This window comes from Sinohyriopsis cumingii, chromosome 6, assembly GCF_028554795.1.
Source record: "Sinohyriopsis cumingii isolate HCF-2022 chromosome 6, ASM2855479v2, whole genome shotgun sequence".
Lineage (NCBI taxonomy): Eukaryota > Metazoa > Mollusca > Bivalvia > Unionida > Unionidae > Sinohyriopsis > Sinohyriopsis cumingii.
This window is the reverse complement of record NC_142966.1, coordinates 61,487,959-61,508,380: the sequence shown is the minus strand read 5'-3', so window position 1 is coordinate 61,508,380 and position 20,422 is coordinate 61,487,959. Positions and strand designations below refer to the sequence as shown.

At 37.7% G+C, this 20,422-nt stretch overlaps 1 protein-coding gene across 2 annotated transcripts in view; it reads right to left on the bottom strand.

Moving 5' to 3' along the window:
• LOC149797062 (scavenger receptor cysteine-rich type 1 protein M130-like) overlaps nt 1-20,422 on the bottom strand; it is a 156,887-nt gene that overhangs the window by 69,172 nt on the left and 67,293 nt on the right. For both annotated transcript variants that reach the window (XM_089961740.1, XM_089961741.1), the window contains 2 exons: nt 19,662-19,821; nt 15,917-16,077 (listed from right to left, as the gene is read on the bottom strand). In XM_089961740.1, coding sequence (XP_089817866.1) covers nt 15,917-16,077; nt 19,662-19,821 — 321 coding nt within the window. The remainder of the gene's footprint in view (nt 1-15,916; nt 16,078-19,661; nt 19,822-20,422) is intronic.

The window sequence follows — 20,422 nt, the reverse complement described above, 5'->3', positions numbered from 1 at the left end:
TACAAACCCAGAATATACTATCAAAAACCCAAGTATGTACTATCCACACACGGGAAGGAGAGAAAAAAAACCAACATTATCTACTATCCCCACAAACGTACACGCACGCATTCAAACCCAAAATATACTATCATAAATCCCAATATCTACTATTCCACACATGGGAAAGAGAAAAAAACCACAATATTTACTATCCACACAAACGTACGCGAAGGCTTACAAACCCCACACAAACACACACTCTACTATTCACACAAACGTACACAAACTCATACAAACCCAAAATATACAATCAAAAAATCAATATCTACTAACCACACACGGGAAGGAGAAAATAAACACAATATTTCCTATCCACACAAACGTACGCTAAAACCTACAAACCATAAAATCTACTATCCACACAAACGTAAGCGAACTCATACAAGCACACTCTACTATTAACACAAACGTACGCCCACTTATGCAAACACACATTCTTCTATCCACACAAACGTACGCGAGCTCATACAAGCGCACACACACAATCACGTCTGTAAAGGAGTGAGTGTTTATAAATTGGTAACTTGAATAGTCTCTTTTCTAGAGATTTTGTTAGCGTTGAGAAGGTTTTTCTTTTAACTTCAAAAATACCTGGCTAATGCTGGCATCTCCCATGCCTGGCCCCATAACGCAACGTATCCTCCAGTCCTGCTCCCAATTTACATTTTTTCTTGGGAGCGCAAAGGCGGGTTGAGTGGCTTCATCATCCCATTCTTCGCTTTGTGGAATAGTGAAGACTTTCCCTGTCTTCTATTTTGCAGTCGGGGATGATTAGGTCTCCTATATCTGGCACTGGTACTGATTGCTATAGCTGACGTTGCTGCGGTTGTGGTGCTGGTTATCGTGCTGGTTGCAATGGTGGAGGCGTCCTCACCTCAGGTTTGACCTCACAAAGAGGTATCAGCATGAGGTCAGGCAGAATTCTTTCTTCCTTCTCTTTCTTCATTTTCCTCTCCGCCACATCCTCTTCTATTCTCGCACTTTCTGCGATTGCCTCCACAGCCAGTTCGTCCAGTAGGCACCTGACATAATCCAGATGCATTTGGAGCTCCAAAAGTTTTGTGATTCTACTGCACAGTTTTTCACGGTTGATTAATCAACGATGGGTAACACGATTGATGAGCGTTCCCCTTTATATTTATCAAGCACGGACGTGAAGAAAAACATCCCTAAGACCTTTTGTTGTGTCAGAACGCTATGATAATTTGATTTTAGGGTGACGGATAGAAATAAGTCTTAGATCATGTATCATGATAAATATTTGACAACAAACTACATACACTTTTTTCAAAACACAACATTTTTTTCAGATAACAAACAACCAACAATAAACCATAAAACCAACAATAAAACATAAAACAATTTTCTTTATACAAACAAAAAAAATTTCAAACAAATAAACTATTTTTAGCGAGGCTGATAATGTTGTAAATGAAGTGAGATTTCCACTGATGGAAGTCATTGGGCCATTGATGTACACTACTAAAGACAAGATAAATCCATAATGTTCACAAAACCATCGATCTACTTTGTCATCATTTCTAGAAGAGTAATGATCAAAATAAGTCATTAAATGTTCTAAAGAATATCCAAGACTGCGTTGATGAAGAAAACACACATAATATTGTCTGTCGTCCGTGTTGATGACATAAGCTTGATGGTCTTGAGGTTGGCGATGAGGCAGTTAATCTTTAGTACTCACGACAGGATTCCAAGAAGCAGTGTACGAACTGTGGTTCACAAGGTAATAAAGTTCACAGGTATCCATTTTTGTGTTGTTGTTTGTTTTTTTTTTCGATTTTTTTTCTTTTTTGACAGGTAATGATAAGTCATCTATTCAATCCGAAAAAAAATTCTTGAAATTCTCTGACAAGTAACCGTTCTTCACTTCGTCTCCGCACTCTGAACCAAGGGAGCTTCGATGTGATGGATTTCTAGAGCCATCATTGGAGGGAAGGAATGATCTATATACCAAGTCTATATACCACTGATGCAACACTGCTTCTTCCGAGATGAGACCCCAACCTTCGTCCTGATACTCGTCCAATTTTTCTTCTTGACTCATCACCAGATATGTATTGTGTTGCATTTGACTGGGATGATCTTTTTGACATACATAGCAATCTTTCTTCATCAATTCCGTAATTTTATCCGCCAGGTGTTTGGCAAAACAGGAGACTAAATAATGTTCTTTCTTGACCATCTTGTTCGGATTCCATGTTATCCTCCCATTCTATTTCCATAGATTCTCCACCATTCAAAGACGGATAAGTGTCTTCCATAATTTTTAATAATCTTGAATGGCTTCTCTCAAACTGTTGATTTCTTTCGTATTGTTGAATTCGGCATACAAGATAACATTCATCGTGTTGTTTACGGGTATTGGATTTGCAAACTGAAGTTCCACACGAATTTTGCCGGATTTTATAGGGTGGAAATGTCTCTCGTCTCTGCCTTGGTCAGGAGTCAAATCAAAGGTCCACAAAGTGTAACCATTTGCATAATCGTTAGACGCATAGTAAGTGCTGTAACTCAAAAGGATTTTCCTCGAAGGCTCCATCGAAGGCTGTATTGTTGACGATACCAATGATCAAACGTTTGGGTAACTGTCCTTGAAACAGATGATCTTCGATCATCGAATGATGTCAAGCGGGATCGGTACAAGTTTTCACTTCCACGCGTCGTATCGGATACTTGGCAGTCGTTATGCGTAAAGTGTGACTCATGTCGTCTCACACCTTAGGTATCACTTCCACACGTCGTACGTAGAGTCTGGCTTTTTGAATGACTGTGTTGTAATTGGCAGACTCAGCTATCAAATGGAAAGCGGCACTTCTACGATTCAGTCTCAGGCCGACAACCACTCCGTGCAGCAAATATTTCTCTATGTCTAAATGAAAAGGATCCATCAGTTTTAAATTTTTGTTGGGTTATTTCATTTTGTTTCGTCGACTGTTTAATCCTACATTGTGGTTTGTTTCTTTATTTGTATTCAAATCGGTATCATTGAATTTGCCTGCTGTTTCAGCTTTCCATACCACACAAGCATCCAGATGAGTGTTCCTGGCTTCTTTTCCGTACGTCAAGAGATTTTCAAGTTACGCTCGGTAAGGGTAAGTGTCCATGCTGCTACCGACCAGTTTGTTATTCAAGTACAAATCCACGCCACTGAACAAGGAAGGCATGAAATTGTTGACGGGGGATACTTTATCTGTGTCCTTTATATCGGGACCATCCGTCGATGTGTCGATCACTTTCACTCACAAATACAAGCAACTGCTATTCAGATCGATATAATCTTCGGGCTGTCCTTTCATTTCAAACTCGATGGGAGCTGATCCTGAGTCCTTGACAGAGGAGACGTGATGAAATTCGACCCATTGGGATTCTGGCATCGTTATCATGGTGGGTGGCATAGCAAACAGATCCAGTTCCGTCTTGAAACAGTCGCATGATTCTCGGTGCATCATTTTCTTTTTTTTTTTTCTCTCTCTGTTTTTAATAATCGAAACCGTCTAAGTCTCGGGCGGTTCTTCTTTACTTAGTCATTTTAGTTTTGAGGGTATGAAGGCCTCTGGAAGAGTGTCTTCGTCGAAAATGAAGTTTCACCGTGACTTTCCCTTTGGTGAATGGAATATCTTGTCCAAAATTTCCTTTTATAGCAATGTTGAGAAGCTCGAAATACTACTTACTGACGGACAAATAGTGAGGATGTACAAAGTCGCGGTGAAAGTGATACGTGTTTCCACCTTCCAAGTCACTGGTCGTGGTAGAATCCACTTTGAAAGGAATGGCATGTTGTAACGGTACGGAGGTGTGTCCAATCACGGTCCGTTGTAAAAACTGAATTTTAGTGTCACGTTGAGGGTAGCAACGGGGATATCCGTGAAATAAGCATCCGTTAAACTCGTACACGATCTTGGGGTTATCTAAGTCACAGCTATCCACCGAATAAGGTCCGATGCTCTTTTTGCCTACTTCGTTGCGGACGTGTTTGATCCATTTGTCTTCCTTGACGCACAAGTAATGTAGCCAGCGTAGGGCTTTGACTGAGTATTGAAGTTTGAAACAGTTGGTGGCTTGAGGGTTTATGAGGGTGTTTTCGGGCATGAATCTTTGGCGGTGTACTAAAGCTCACGCTTTGACAATGGTGCATGATTCTTTCAAAGGATCGATCCATCCGTGATCCATGAATAATTCTCGAAATTTCCACAGCAACGCTGTAAACTGTCCACCTCGGAAAGACAATACTTCAACACTTCTTCCTGAATGTCGAAAGAGTCCGAGGCTTGAGTTTGGTACCAAGCGTAGAAAGCTTATCGTTGTTCGGTACGTATGTTTGCGGGGTCATAATAGTGAACCTCAGGCAAATGTGGCAGCACGGCATGTTGATTGGCTTCGGTATTTAAAAGTGAGGGAAATAGCCTTTGGCCATTTCTGTCATTGCAAACTCAAAGGCATGACCAAGTAACTCATCCAATCATTAAACTACATTTGTCCCCCTTGCATCGAAATGAGTTTGGCTTCGTTCAAAGTCACTTTCGGACGTTCGATACTTTGTTCCGTATCGTATCTGAGAAGAAGTTACCCATTGTATCCCGATAAATTGTGAGTCATTACGGTGGCATGGAGATAAATCTCCGTAACTTTCGATGTCCTCTTGGCTCCACGTCTTGTCGATGGGGTCTAAGATCCATTGGACGAAATCGGCTAGCGTATTCGGTCCCCGAAAGCTTTTTTCACGACCTCCGAGAATCCTGCTGACGTTAGGGCAATGACTAAAGATAGACTCTTAGATGCACTTCTCGCACGCTCCGTGAGCTACACAGAAATTAGGAATGTGAATGCCGGTCTCTCGCATGCATTTGAAATCGAAAAAGATGACATTGCCTTTATTTTGGTCATCCTCTTCCTCTTTATGTTTGAAATGATATTTTTGAATGTAGTATTCCTGTTCCAAGTCTACGATTTGGTGACAAATGTGACATCGTTTCTTTCCTGAACATACGTGCGCCTTGGCATTACGGCTATGTATGACTTGTCCACAAGTAGAGCACACTCTCAGCAGTTGACAAGCACTTTTCTGCTGTGAACCTTGCGTCTTCAGACGTTGCTGGTAACAGGCAGGGCTGACAAAAGTGCGCTGATAAGCAGGGCAATGAATTAGTTCTTGTCCTTCGTGAAGACAGGTTTGAGAGGCCAAACATCCCTCACATTTCGATCCACAATGCTTGTGTTGCTCTCGATTGTTATAACCATAGTCACGTTTCTTATAGTAATAATTGCATCCCAGGAATTCGGTGATACTGGTAATGACATCGAAATGTTCATCGTGATAAAAGACGTGAATGTATTTTCAGTCTTTGAAATCTTTGCCTTGAATTAACAAAGGTCCTCGCACTTCTTGAAGGTGCACTTTCAACGTGTATCGTGGAGACAAGACGTCTTGCATTTTTTGAATCTCAGAATGCCACAGGGTGTGTCTTTTGATGGCCGCGCTTGCTATAACAACATTTTTGCTTCTTTTCGTTGTCTAGCTCGGTTCGATTTTCGAATGTTCTCCCAGACTCTTTTCCATTTTACCGTGTCATTCTTGTCAGCTTACGTTTGTTCCACCACGATGGATTGGTATAACACATCTTGTCTTGAGGGCTGTTCATTCGGACGAGACTCTTCTTTGGTGCTGGGAAGATCGTCAACCAATAACACCTTTATTCGTCCTGTCCCTTGTGGAAGAGACACGTGGTCATGAACAGTGTTGCTTTTCCATCGGTGATGTGAAACTTGTCGTTGGTTTTTGCACGTGTTGAATCTTATAAATGAATTTGGAAGGTATCTGTTCTGCTGGGCTGCTAAAGTCAATCCAAACGGGGGACTTCGGACTATCGTGATGAATGGAAAGTTTCAAGAGATCGCTTTCTTTGGCTTGACATTGCAGTTTCAATGTGGTTAACAAAGAATCCCACACCGCAGTGATGAACCCTTTCTCCAACGATACTTCGGACTTGAAATCTTTAAACTTCACCGTGTACGTGTAAGCCGTAGTTCTAAATTTTCTAAAGGAACGCTTTTCTGTCTCTAGAATGTGGTAGTAGTTTTGGGAGGTTAATGGTAGCGGACTTTGGTTGGGTGTAGACTCTTTGGGTTTGGATTCTTGCTCACTCATGTCATCTTCAAAATCGCTGGCATGAATTTATGCCAAGATTTCAGTTACTGTGCGAGGCGATAAATCATGTTTCTGCCTCTTACTTTCTTCTCCTTTCTGTATATAAAGGGTTAGTGTCTTCCCTTCCAGTATTCCAGTATTCATTTCACTCTCAAACTGACCAGAAAGAAGGAAGAGCCCACACAGATCGAACTTCTGATCAGAGCTTTGCGAGGTGTCATAAGAATGTTTTCTTCAGAAAAGCCTACGGATTACTCCCCTCCTTTCGAGATAAAGGTCAAGACAATTGTTATATCGGTAAGAAGAAAAGGCACTGGGCTACAGAGTGCCCAGACCGTCAAAAACCAAGACAGGTGTCAGAAGAGACAAAAAGCAATATACGTGTTACTATTGTCAAGAGAAAGGACATTGGTCTTCATAATGCTCTAAGAAACGACAGAAGCAAGAGGAAGAGCGTTGATCAAAACAGGACGAAGAAGAGGTACCCTCCCAAAGGGAAGAACCCAGACACTTCCAGAAAGAGAAAAAAGAGAAGAAACGAAGACGAGGATAAAGTGATGAATTAGAGGAGGAAAAACCTGTAAAAGTGAAGAAATTCAAAAATCAGAGAATGAACAAAGACACAGAAGAAATCTATGAACTTTTCAAAGTGTTGTTTTGTGAACTGGATTGGAAAATTTCTACCAGAATAGACCAGACAGAAAATGTAAGTGTCTCTTGATTTTGATTGTTTAGAATAAGGACCTACACTCACGCACTCACACACGTACATCATGAGCAAAAAAGGGATTGTGAGTTTTAATCGATTTGGGCAAATTGAATAGTATCACTTTTCGAGCGAATTGGGTGGCCCTGAATAGGACCTTTAGGATTTTTTTTAACAAACAAAACACAACTGAGGAACGGGTCGTAATCCGCTTTTACTGCCTTAAGCCTTCGCCTCCTTTCAATGATTTGGTAGAATTCACTAAGGGTGGTATCGCAGGAGTAGTAACAGGGTTGGATTGTTTAGCTCGGAACGGTCTTGTTCTCTTGAGTCCTATGAAAGAAGGCTGATACATTTGTTTCAGACTCCTTATCTCTGCCAAAATAACTAAGAGTATCTTCACCGTTTGAATTTCACTGTCCTCCTTCTCTCTTAGGCTATATTTCTTCTCTGCTGCTACTTCTTCTTCCTCTGGGTTCCTTCTTGCCTCTTGTTGTTGTTGTTGAAGGAGTAAAGCTTGTTCTGCTTCTTTATGATGCTGTAAAATTTCTCCAATTCTTCTTTCTGTCTCTGCTTAAAATTATCAACGTGTCGTAAGGAAGGAGAAGGTGGCGAATGTGCTGGTACCGGAATAAATTATTGCGATGAAGAAAGAAAATCGACTAAATCCCAATTAAGATCGGTCTCTTCTGGAAGTAGGAGTGTGTTGACTATGTTAGCCGCTGCTATGCCATCGCTTCTCGTCTCCACCGCCGGTGTAACCCATATTCGTCGTCTTCTTATTTTCCATCATGTTTGAAAGCTCTGTCACATGGATTCACCGCGTACATACGCTAACGCATCTATGTAGAGAATGTGACATCACAGCCAGCTCTCTTCAGATTGGAAGACAGACTCCGCGCTGTGACTGAATTTTGTAACGCATGTTTCGTTAGATGAAAAACTCAATCCGTTTATATCAGCTCTTCCACTATAAATAAAAGCGGTTCACTACGTTTCCTTCAGCTATTCTCGTCGCAAGATGTGGAGAAACGTAGAATCATCTACTCTCGTATCGTCGATACTGTTCAACCCTGACTTACCTTTGTATGTCAAATCATCGTGGACAATCATCCGGATCACCGATACTAGCGTTTGGAAAAGAAGGATCTATGTGGAGAGACAAGGCTGTCTAAAGAGAGTCCTCATCTACGGTCCAGAAGTCAGAAGGAGTTTGAGGAAGAGAAGAAGACTTATGCAATGCCTTCTGTGTTAACGAAATAGTGTTCACACAAAAATCAACGGCCCTTTTCAGGGCCACTCATATGCCTAGAAACGATTTGCTTTCTTACCTAAATTTTATTTAGTCGATTTTATAGATGATGTCTTGTATATGTTCTATGTGTATATGTCTATCTCTATATCCCGTCAATCCAGCCCACGCCAAGCGTTGTTTTATTGATATACTTTATGAATTAGCTTAACTTACCCGCCATCCACTATCCGCTGAACTAGCTGAACTTACCTGCCACCCGCTACCCGCTGAACTACCCACTACCCCCGTCACTGTTTGCTGTTTGGCCTGATTGAGGTCAGCTCGTTGCCACATTGTTGCCAATGTCTAGTACCGTGACGTCACCTCACCTGTTCCATTTCCCTTATCGCTAGATAACCGTGAAAGGCTATAAAGCATGGCGGGACGGGTAAGCTGTGATAGGTCAGCGAGTGGCGGGTAGCGGGTAACTGGTGGAGAGCAAGTTCAGCTAGTTCATAAACTATACCAATAAAACAATGCTTGGCGGGGTGGGACATACAACTGGATATAATGATTGGCGGAGTGGGACATATCATTTCATACAATGCCTGGCGGACATTGTTGCCAATGTCAAGTAGCGTGACCACACCTCACCTGTTCCATTCATATTGTCCCTATACAAACCAAATAATTTTTGTCCTTATACAGGCCCAATATTCCCATGTTAAAGTCCCATTGTCCCCAAAGTGCCGGTCCTGCATTCCCCATGTCAAATTCAGATCTTCCACAATCGTGCCTACGACTTTCTGACTAGGATTTCGATTGTCCCTAACGTGTCCCCCTTCACTACTTAAAATCAGCAGTGTTACATTGATCGTCTAACTTCACTGAATCAAATTATGCGATACCACACGGAACTTCCATATACATTCAATGCAGAGACACGATGTTCACGGAGCAAATTGTTCCATTGTTTCAGAAGAACAATTACACCTTTACTTCTAGTTTGTAAAGAAAATCTGTTTTTAAATTTTATTGCTTACAACATTGCCCAAAAATTAGCAATACTTTCGGATTATTTTTACGCGGAACAAATGAAAGGTATAACGCTGAGTAAGAATGAATGAAATTATTTCATCTTCTTTCTATCTATATCCATTGGATGTTGACAGCTTGGATTGTTCTAGAAATGAATTTTTGAACCTCATCATGTTTATACTTTTGTGTTCAAGTTATTTATTTGATCTTGTTTGCTTGAGAAATTACTCATTCTCTTATTTAACATCTGAGGCGGAGTCAGTCTTGTTGTTGTGTTCAGTATTTGATTTGGGTGGAATTATTTATTAAAATTATTGTTTTCTGGAAATACGAAGAATTCATCTTTAATATTCTTGAAATTGAACATTAACTTGAAATTATAATGACTTCGTCTACGGACATCCTGGAATATATTATTGCAATTAATCAAAAGACGGCTGGCACATCTCCATGTCGCAGGCCACTACATGCATAGCAACGCATTCAGGGTTGACGTTTCTTTTAACGCCATCGTAATTTAATTAGAACTATATTCATTAGGACTTATGATAGAGCTTATTAGACTATCTGGTATTCAATTCCTAATATATTAAGTTCTTTTTAAATTTTGTAGAATAGTTTTTTAAATGGTGTTCTGAATGTTACAACCCTTGAAATTTTCACTCTTTCCTGTTATCAAGCTTTTGGAATTCAGAAACTGTTTCTGTTTTGATGATTGCGCTTCATGCACTTTTAACTTAATTTCATTTGCCTTCTTTTCAAGGTTTCTAAGCAAAAGGTAAATGTAGTTTTATTATATTGGTCCAAAGACAACAACAACCATTTTTTGCTTTTGTGCAGGACTTCTAGAAGCTATGAAAACTTTTTGGTGAGATTTCTGTCCTTTTAATTTGAATAGATATACGTAAACGTTGCTATAGTTTGATATCTTTTATGAAATCAAAGCTACATTGCATAATTTCTATATTCTGATTTCTTTTAATATATATGTTAACCTTGATATACATCACCAAATCTTGTATGCATGTAATTTATGAAAAGTAATATACTTTAAATCTCAGAGCAATGTGCAATATTGAAGAAGCATTGATCTGTGCAAAATTGCAATCCTGCTACATTAAACATTTGCTAAATCGACGTTTTAGCTTTCATTGATCATATAAATCAAATAAGTACACGCAAGGAAGTGTGTAAGTTCATGCAAGCCCAGAGGGGATTAAGCTAGTGTATTGTCCAAAAGCATCCGGATATTTGTCACATATCCGCCTGACACAGTAAGAGGAAATGACACGTCTTTGACCAGACCCCAGCCTTCCATGCTGTTATAGTATGAACTTCATATAGGCAGTATGTCTTTTGGCGCTCTTCAAGTAAACTTCATCGTCCGGGACTAGAACTTCCCGTCTGTACGTCTTGGCCGAGGCAAGTACTGCCTCGTCAAGGTTTAGAACATAAAAATTCTGAAAAATTATTTAATTGTTTAATAATTTATTTATAAAATGTATACAAAATATTTAAAAAATAACAAGAACACACACTTATTCTAAATTCATTAATGTCCTATCAGCAGATTCTACTGTAAAATAAATTATGGATCAAAACTGCACACAGTTTTTATTTTGACATAAGCACTGAGATTTACATCACATCAAGAACTGATATTAAGTATAGTTTATGTTGAGATGGACAGCTCCGAGCTTTTGGGGAGTATTTCTAGAAGTCAGAGATTCCTGCATTGGGATCAAATAGGACTGAAGATGAAGATAATATTTACAGAAGAATATTTTCCTTGTATCACCAAAAGCTAAGATTCATTGAGCATAATGAGGTACCCACATTGAAACCAGGTAAAGGAAATAATCTACTCGATGAGGATCAATTGTAAAAACAAACATCCTTATCATTTGCATATATATGAATGTCTGTTTGGATGGCTGGCAATTTTAAAATTCATTCATAGTTGTTGCATAGAAATAAGCTATGCATATTTCTCATTTTGTAAGCAGTCTCTGTGAAAGTCTTTATACTTCTTATGTTAAATAACCTCTAAAGCATATTATGAATATTATATTAAGCGACAGTACGCATTCTAAACAAAAGCTGATATATTTATAAACAGCAGAAGTGATATGCAGTGATATTTCTCACAACACAACTTTTCTAGGTCTGTGTGCATCTCCATACAATTTACACACACACACACACACACACACACACCATTCTGGTAATGCTATGTCAGGGACTGGGTGACAATCACCACGCTGTATTCGACCTAGCTCCAATACATTAAAGACAAGGCTGGAGAGCAACAGCAACATCTGTGTGAACAATTCCCTCAGCCGGTGTGGCTCCATATTTCTTATGATCTCTTGGAATTTGTTTAAAAGATTAAGCATACTGAATCATGTATGTAGGGGTTTAAAAAAAGCTTGCAAACTAAAATCACAATACCATGAAAATTTCAATATTTACCACAATCATGTATTTATATCAGGTATCAATCTGAGAAAGACCACCTTGGAAATCGATGCCTCATTGATTGCAAATGTTGTATTGTAATATTAACTACCAAAGGTTTAATTCCTTGTGTAAATGGATACAGTATTTTGATTTTATTGGTACATAGATCAAGTTACACATTTATATGCAAGTGCTACACATATCATGCACACACAAATATGTTTTCTTTAATGTAGCCCACATAAAGTTATTAAATACCTTTTGTGTTATACATTTCGTACATAAAAGTTGTAAGCTTTGGAAATAGCACGTTCAATGAATACATAATAGCTAGTGAAATATTTAAAGCAGTTTCAAAAGTGTCATTGCATCAAGTAAAAGTTTCATTACAGAAATCATCTGCAATAATCACCAGTTCAGTGGTGGAAAAATTGACTGGGCAAATAAAATTCTTACCCAAAATGTTATATCAAATATTTAAAAACATTTTGCAAGCCTTCATGTCAGTCTAAATTCGGGGGAAATAAAACATTTTACGATTTTTAAATCCTGATGTTTATCATGATAGTACACACATAGTATTATCTTAACATATTTTGTTGGATTTAGAAATACTCTTGAAGAAAATCATCATATTTCAAACAAGAATAACCGTTATTTTACAACACTTAAGTGGATTTTTGAATTTTGTACAGGTCTACATTCATTTAAAACTGCAATCAGGATACTTCGTCTGGTATAATCACTAAGCTCCAAATTACGATCGCATATCATTAAGTACAGTGATTGACGAAGTCTAAATACATAACATGTATTATATTTGATGTCAGGAAAGGATATATAAAGGAGGTCGACCCTGTATTTTCTGCTCTATCTATGCATGGGGTGTTTCCAAAATTAAAAAGGGACCAGACTTTCCTTAGATGGGCACCAAAATTAAAAAGGGACCAGACTTTCCTTAGATGGGCACCAAAGCAAAAGCAAAGTCTAAGTGTAAAATTCCTCAGTATGCACAGTACCCAATAAACATGCGCACAAGTAAACGGTGGACAATTTCAAGTGACAAATGAATGTACGTTTGTGTGTGTGCACATTTTAAGGGGTCCACCCACCCCTTGTCTTTGTTTTTTATCTGGTCTTGAGTTAAGGACCTGGGTTTCATTCTCCAGTCGCAGATTTTAATAAAGCTTGTTTATGAGAGTGTATGGTGTCAACTGGCGACAATCTGGTGAAAATGTATAAATTGATTAATGACATTACTATTTTTTGAGCATTTTTAAAGATCCCAGTTGCTTTTCGTTTATAAAATATATGGGGGTGGGGGTGGGGAGAACAAACGGGAGTGTGTGTGAATACTATACAAGAAATCGAGTAACTGTACAAAGTATGTCGATTTAAATCATTCTCGTACCACAAAAAACTCTTTAAATATAACTATAACAGTAGCTCTAAATAAATTTCAACGTTTCCTCTCAAAATAAAAATATAGAAATGAAAAGGATACGGAGAAACGAAGGGAAGTAGAAGCAAATCGTACTCACCCTTTGTTCACATGTTGCGCGTTCTCGTAGCGTAGTTTCGCTTTAGGTCATCAACTTCAGTGCACACATATTATTATGCAAATTTCGGTGACCGGAATAATACGTTTAATTTGTTCGGGATCTGCCGATCACTGCTGAGCTTGATTTCAATATGGAGACGATAGATTCGTTATGCTACGTACGAAGATTTTAGAGAGCTCGTATTTCATAAAGAGAACCTCTACGTACTTGATATTATCACAGGATTGCCTTTTACATAGTATTTAATCAATTGATATACATAAATGTCCCAATATGTTCGTAAGGATATTCACCCTCAGCTGTATTATTGCGACTTCAATAATAATAATATCATCAATGCATCTGGTGATATTGAAACCATCACCTTATTTGATTTCGTCAACCGTAGTAACTATAAACACAGTGAAGTGGTGTTGGTTCGCAAACTAAGAAACTCCCATAACAAATTAAGGTTTCATATCATGCTTTTCTTGGAGGTGTTATTACTCTATGGCCATAAACTAAGTAACAGAAAGAAGCCAAACCAACAAGTGTTGTAGCACTTAAAATAATTTAATTATCAATGTTATAAATGAAAATGTGCGATAAAATTACAGTATTATGAAGTGAATCAAAAATAATCCCGATAAAGTTCCATGAATGTCCAAAAGAATGAAAAGTTCCGTGATAATTTTAAAACCCGAAATGTATATGCATGCCAAGAATCGTGACGTTGTCAAGATGCTGTTGTCCAGAACTCCTTTGAATAATTCACAACGTTTCCAGTTTAATATTATAGTCCAAATAATGACCACTTTTTCTTTCCACTGAACAGTCCAGACAACAGTGTTTTTTTTGCAGTTTTTATTTTGTTTTGTTTTTTCTCGAATGATATCAAAGTACAACATAAAACACATCTGTAGACTTACAACAGAACAAAAGGCACAAGCATGACTCCAGAATAGGAATGAATACAGTCACTCAGTTATCTTTATATACATCTTATATTATGACTATATTTCATAGTATACCCCCACTTGACAGATCATTATAATCAACTTGAAATTGCCAGTTCATGTGACCTAGCCTAACAACAGGGAAATTATTTAATTCTTCTAGAAGTGTCCAAGCCCATCAACCAATGAGAAATTAACCCATTAAGACTATGGGTTAATGGACATATGTTGAACAGTGTCGCTCTCTATACAAAAAGTGCAAGCGCGGAATGGATGGTTTTGATAACATTATATCGCCTCTATCTCTGAGCACCGATGTGGCAGAATTTAAAACATTGTCAATAACCATTTTCAACCCCATCGCAATTCCCCTTGAGATCAATACTTAAGTCCTGGCCTGATTTATGTTGCAAGAATTATTATCTACCTGCAGCCACCTATGAAAGCTAAAGAGCGCAATGAAATTAACGTCTTGGCCGAATCAAATTTCAACACACAGATAAAATATCTAAGGTGTTACGCGATAATGCCATCTCCGAAAAGGAGTTGAAAGTGTTCTTACGTAACATCGACAAATAAACAACACAAAAACAGAAATACGGACTTCATCACACAAGGCATACACTTTGCTTGTAATTCACGAGGTACCAACAAATGAATTAACAGTCGGTGGAAGGGTCCTAACCCGCGAATGGATCATGAAAAGTCTCGCCTGAAATTCATAATAAGCAGTGTTTTGTCTGTTTCTAATTGCAGTCTATATATACGTTTCTCTTGTTAGTATTCGCGGTGTTGAACGAACTGGATCTTATTATATTTCACAATGGTTGCACATATAAATGCAGTAGCAATATTTACAACGCCCACAGAACATTTGTCACGCTAGGTATTTAAGCAAAATGTGACCGAGAGCTGACTACTAAATGTTGTGACCCTTTTGTATTTTTGTGGCAGAAATGGATTCCTATCACGACAAGAGCAAGAACAATACAACAAATTTAGGCCTATATATGGGTGTGGGTGACTCGTTCGGCTTAACAGCATCTTTGTTCCCCTCACATTCAATTTCAATACGGAGTTTTAAACGTCAAACCGCGATGGATCTATTGTGTGTTTCGCGGTTGATAAATACTTACGATCAATTGATACAGAAAAACACAAAATAAAATTAAATTAAAACTATATGCAGTATTTCGGTAGCGAGGTATAACAATTGAACCCTTTACAGAGCTCGAAACACGAGCTGTCGATGGGCCGGCCCTTATGACTCTAGAGATGTTATCCAAAAGAGAAAAAAGAAGCATGTTCTTATACATAGTTTATGTGACGCTGGCTGAAAGGGGTTGATGGAGTCGAGACAGAACATTTATAAAAAACAATATAGTTGTGTAACCTGTGGGGGGTTGAAAGAATGGTAGATAGAGCAAGCGTGTGTGGAGAGCAACCCATTGGCTGTACGTTCACCCTCACCGCTGCTGAGGACCAAACTTGCTTTGTCGTTATACAATGATTAATTTCACAACTGCCTTTCACTAGTAAGCCTTTGTAAGGAAGGCTAATCCAACACACACAAACTACGGTGTCAACAGACCAGATTGCAGCGCCTCGTATTCAATTTCTTTAATTCATAGCTTTATCGAATAATGGAGTAAAAGTTATTAAAGTTTCACAGTCTACAAAAACTAACATCTCTAATTCAAAATTTGACATCATCGTCAATTCCCAAACTTCATCTTTCAAAATGATAAAAATGAAATCTATAAAATTACGTACGTGCACACGACATTGCTATATCCGCATATGGACATCTTTCTGTACTATTTACTTCAAAGATGCAGTAGGGTAACCCGCCATTGCATCGTGTCGTCAGGAAAACAAATGAGCCATTCTGCTGGTCAAAGGCATTACTCCTAATTACCCTTCCAAAAACCTCCCTGTACATATAAAACGTTGATCATTTAATTGTAAATGGACTTTAAAAGATATATTTTTCAAATGAATATATAGCCATATGAAGATGCAATTAGTGTATCGAGAAAAAAAAAATTGAATTCGTGTACATCTTTGTAGGTACGCACTCATATATCTATGCACGCACACACAAGCGTGCGCGTATGTATTTCGTATGTATGCGTAGTATTTATATAAATAAGTGGCAAAAATCTGCATAGAAAAATGTTTACATGATATCAGATGAATAATCAAATACAAAACAGTATCAAACAGAACTCTGTTTAAATGAATAAGAGTGCATGTACAATATTGGCACGAAAAGAACGTTCAGTAACTCGACTTAAATTAATATAACAATAGTGCTTAGTCAATTTACAAGAAACATTCTGCACACCTGTACAAATTTACATTAATATTAAAGAATTTGTACAACGTATGTAGGTGTTTATAGTCTGTCAATCAATATTGTCTCTAGATGTACCTCGCAAGCAATTTTGCAGATGTGTAAATCTGATTGGTATGCAAAGATAAGTAACTGAACTAATATCGAATCAGATGCACGGGTGAATTTATTTAATCTATTAACACACACACACACAAATATATATATATATATATATATATATATATATATATATATATATATATATATATATATATATATATATATATAACTTTAGACAATATGCTCAATTTTAGCTGGCTACTTCCATATATTAAAATTTATTTAGATATGTACGAGTTTGTATATGCATGTTTGCCTATCTTAGAGCTTTGTTACAATGTGATATTGGGTAAATGAAGGATATTTGGATGGATGGATGGGGAGTTTAATGGCGTTTACTAAAATGAAACTCAATTAGTTTGAATACATTTACTATACAAAAAATCAAGACATTGAGACCAATATGTTTATATATTTGTGTGTGTGTGTGTTTGTGTGTGCGTCTGTGTGTATGTGTGTGTGTGTGTGTGTGTCAGGTGTGTCAATAACTTAGCTTCTGTTTTAGAGGATGTGCATGGGAAGCAATTATTTGTGTGAACGTTCAAACATGTAGGTCGAATATGGAGCCATACCTCTGAAGCATTTTGACAGCTACAAGATTATATTTTGTTTCTGTCAATGAAGTCTTTATCATGTTTTGAGTATACGCAAAATTAGAATTCTTAAAATAGCAGTTTTGACATGTTGAACACTATACATCTTCCACAGAATATTGTCAGGGTGTCAAAATATATGAGAATGATAAACTTAAAGCGCCTTCCGTATCGACTCAATTCGTCATACATTTGCAAGCATTCCAGGTTTATTCCAGTGAGTAGGTGCGTTTGTGTGTGTGTTTGATACTAGAAACAAGAGAGACTAACTGCTAAAACGACTGGAAAAACGATTAACGAATATGATTGGTATCTATGTTTCGATTTAATTAGAGCATAACGAGATAGATGGCCTTATGGGCTAATTGTGATTGAGTGTAAAGTAACATTTATATGGAGATAATTAGGCTCTCTGTCAGGTGGTAATAGCTATGGTAATGGTAATGGTGATGATGACGATGACAATGGTGGTGATGATAAGATAAAAAAAAAACATCCATTGGCAACATGATCATGAACAACATTAATGTTGCTATCAATGTCAATATCTGAGTGCGCCCAAAATCTAATAATCTTTGGTGTACATTTTCACATGGGCAAATATGCATAATGCTGATAATTTTGTGCATCTAAAGGGCCAGAATTTAACCAATGAATGCAACACTTTATAATTCTGGAGGAAAACACTAATTAGAAACACCTATAGCACTATCGCTGAGAAACAAAAGCTAGAACTCAAGAGTTTTGTGTTTTTAAACCACTAATTGATGCGTTTCTGCATTTTGATCGGCACCCCGATCTTCTAACCTATCGGGAAAGAAGTGTCCTAAGTTTAAATATCAGTTATGTATGTATTTGTCCTTTCCTGCCCATTAAAGATGTGTATTATAGTCTTCAGTGTATCACAAAGAGGCTTAGTCTCTTAGGATGAAGTGATGGACCTGGGGGTCAGTTTCATTGTATGTATAAATCTATATTTTCACGTAAGTAAGTGTATTTATGGGAATGGGGTACGGACCTCAAATGTTTAATGTGATGAGAAGAGGGCAAAAGCAATAGGTATATTTATGGTTCTAATGTGTAGGGCTCAATAGTGGGTCTCAAAAATTACATTTTCCCTCTGTATTCTGTAATGCAAGTAGAAAGTCCAGATTATTAGGTCTCACTGTATACGCCTGTCTACTTTTCTGTAATACCACCCATTTTTGGTGTGTCTTAAATGACCCTGACGCTACAGAGCTTCGAAGTATGATTCAATTTCATGACGCATAAACGCATCACCAGGTTTATTGAGTTAATGGCTCAAGTTTAATTTGTCTAGCTATATTAGTCTAACAGGAATTGATGAACATTATACGGATACGTACATGCATACAGATGGACGCTAATATCAATATTTCTGCGCTTTAGATAAGCTAGTCATAAAAGGAAATATGTTTGGCCTTTTTTTCTATATTTCTTTGTGTGTAACAATTTTCAATGCTGTTCCCTACCGCCTCTTGATTCTGGCATTTCATAATACATATGCTTGGGATTTTAACCTTCTTGTCTTATTTTTTGTATCACTTACTACCATTTCGTATGCCTTTCTGTAATGGTACACCTGCATTCGGGCATCAGTCTATTTTATTTATCATGCAATGTTTTCACTAGCAACTAAACATTCAAAATATATATTCAGTTATGCGAGTGAGACATGCTAATCACTGAGCCACAACGGTTTCTGGGTACTGATTGATGTACAGTAGTATGCAGGTAAGGAATAGCCTAGAACCCCTCCTACACCTTCAAAGCTAGACGCGTGCAATTTGGATCAACGATAGTGAAGATTATACCAACTTTTGGAACTTTGATATAGTCTCTTAATTTTAAGCTGTTGTCTAAAATGTCTGAAATCTGAAATGTGTGATCCTTTATTTAAATATCAACACGTTTTAGAATGAGGTCCTGAATCATGACTAGCTTTCTTTCCTACTCTCACCAACACGTAACCTGTGGAACGTTTCCAAACTGTTGAGATATCCACCACAATCTAGGCAATGGAATTGCAAGACAGATGTATACGTGCACCTGACATTTACCCTCGATCTGTCTCTAGCACCCAAGGACATATCCCACGGGCCATAACTTGGAGACTATTGATCAGCACTCTTGCAGCAAACATATGCGTACCGGGCTCAACCCCATCAACGCCCCCATCCCACTCCCGTTCCAGCCTTTGCATGAAAGTAGAAACCCGAATGATATTTGCATACACGACCGACATTTGCCGCTGGGGCAGTCTCAATACGTCCGTGTTGATCTTATGTGAGTATACAATGTTCGAGTCGCAGACACTATATTATAACCCTTCTAAAGACAAAGATACCATATTATTAATTATATCAAAGAAGATACAACATCAGTGTGTTATTTATTAGATTCATGATAATGTATCACAAAGGACGTCAAGTTCCGACTATCATACCCCTTAATATCTCTTGAAATTAACTGGCAAAATAGCGTGGCTTCTTTGTCAGTCCATACATCGGTGCAAACTCTGTACCATCTGAAATTTAATTTGTTCTGTATCTGGAGTTTTCCTTCCCAGCTATGAGCACCGCCCACAAGTCTGTCATTTAGGCTGTCTAAAATTGTAAAACAAACAAATGAATAAAGTATAGTGCAATCAATGTACAAATATGCTTTTAGTTTCCCATGGGATTTCATAAGTTCTAAAGATAGTATAGCCAATCATTTGTTTATTTAAAGAAAATGATTTGCAATGCCGTTGTTAAGCATGTAGTCTTACGTGCTCATGAGATACATATAGGTAAATTATGCAATGCGTATACATGTCGTTTCTTGCACAATTCTATGAAAAATTTACATTAGAACCTGCACAGGTTTTAAATGGCATGTATTTAGTGTGCAATATGTCAACCACCTGCAGATCTTAGGTTATTTATCCCATGAAGTGTTTTCCATAGAGAACAACATATTTGATAGTGTAGAGAATATGTATAGAAATCACCGTATCGTGACAAAATCCCCTCAAAATGTCAACGATAATCTTGTGGCGATGACGATGACGAGATTATATTTTTGCTGCCGCATATAGTACATATGTGAAAAAAATATGAAACTATGCATAATGTGGATGCCATTTTCTGCATTATTGTACTTAACTAACAAATAATTATGTGAGCATGAAAGGTCGAATACGGCAATAACGATACTTTCGAGGCA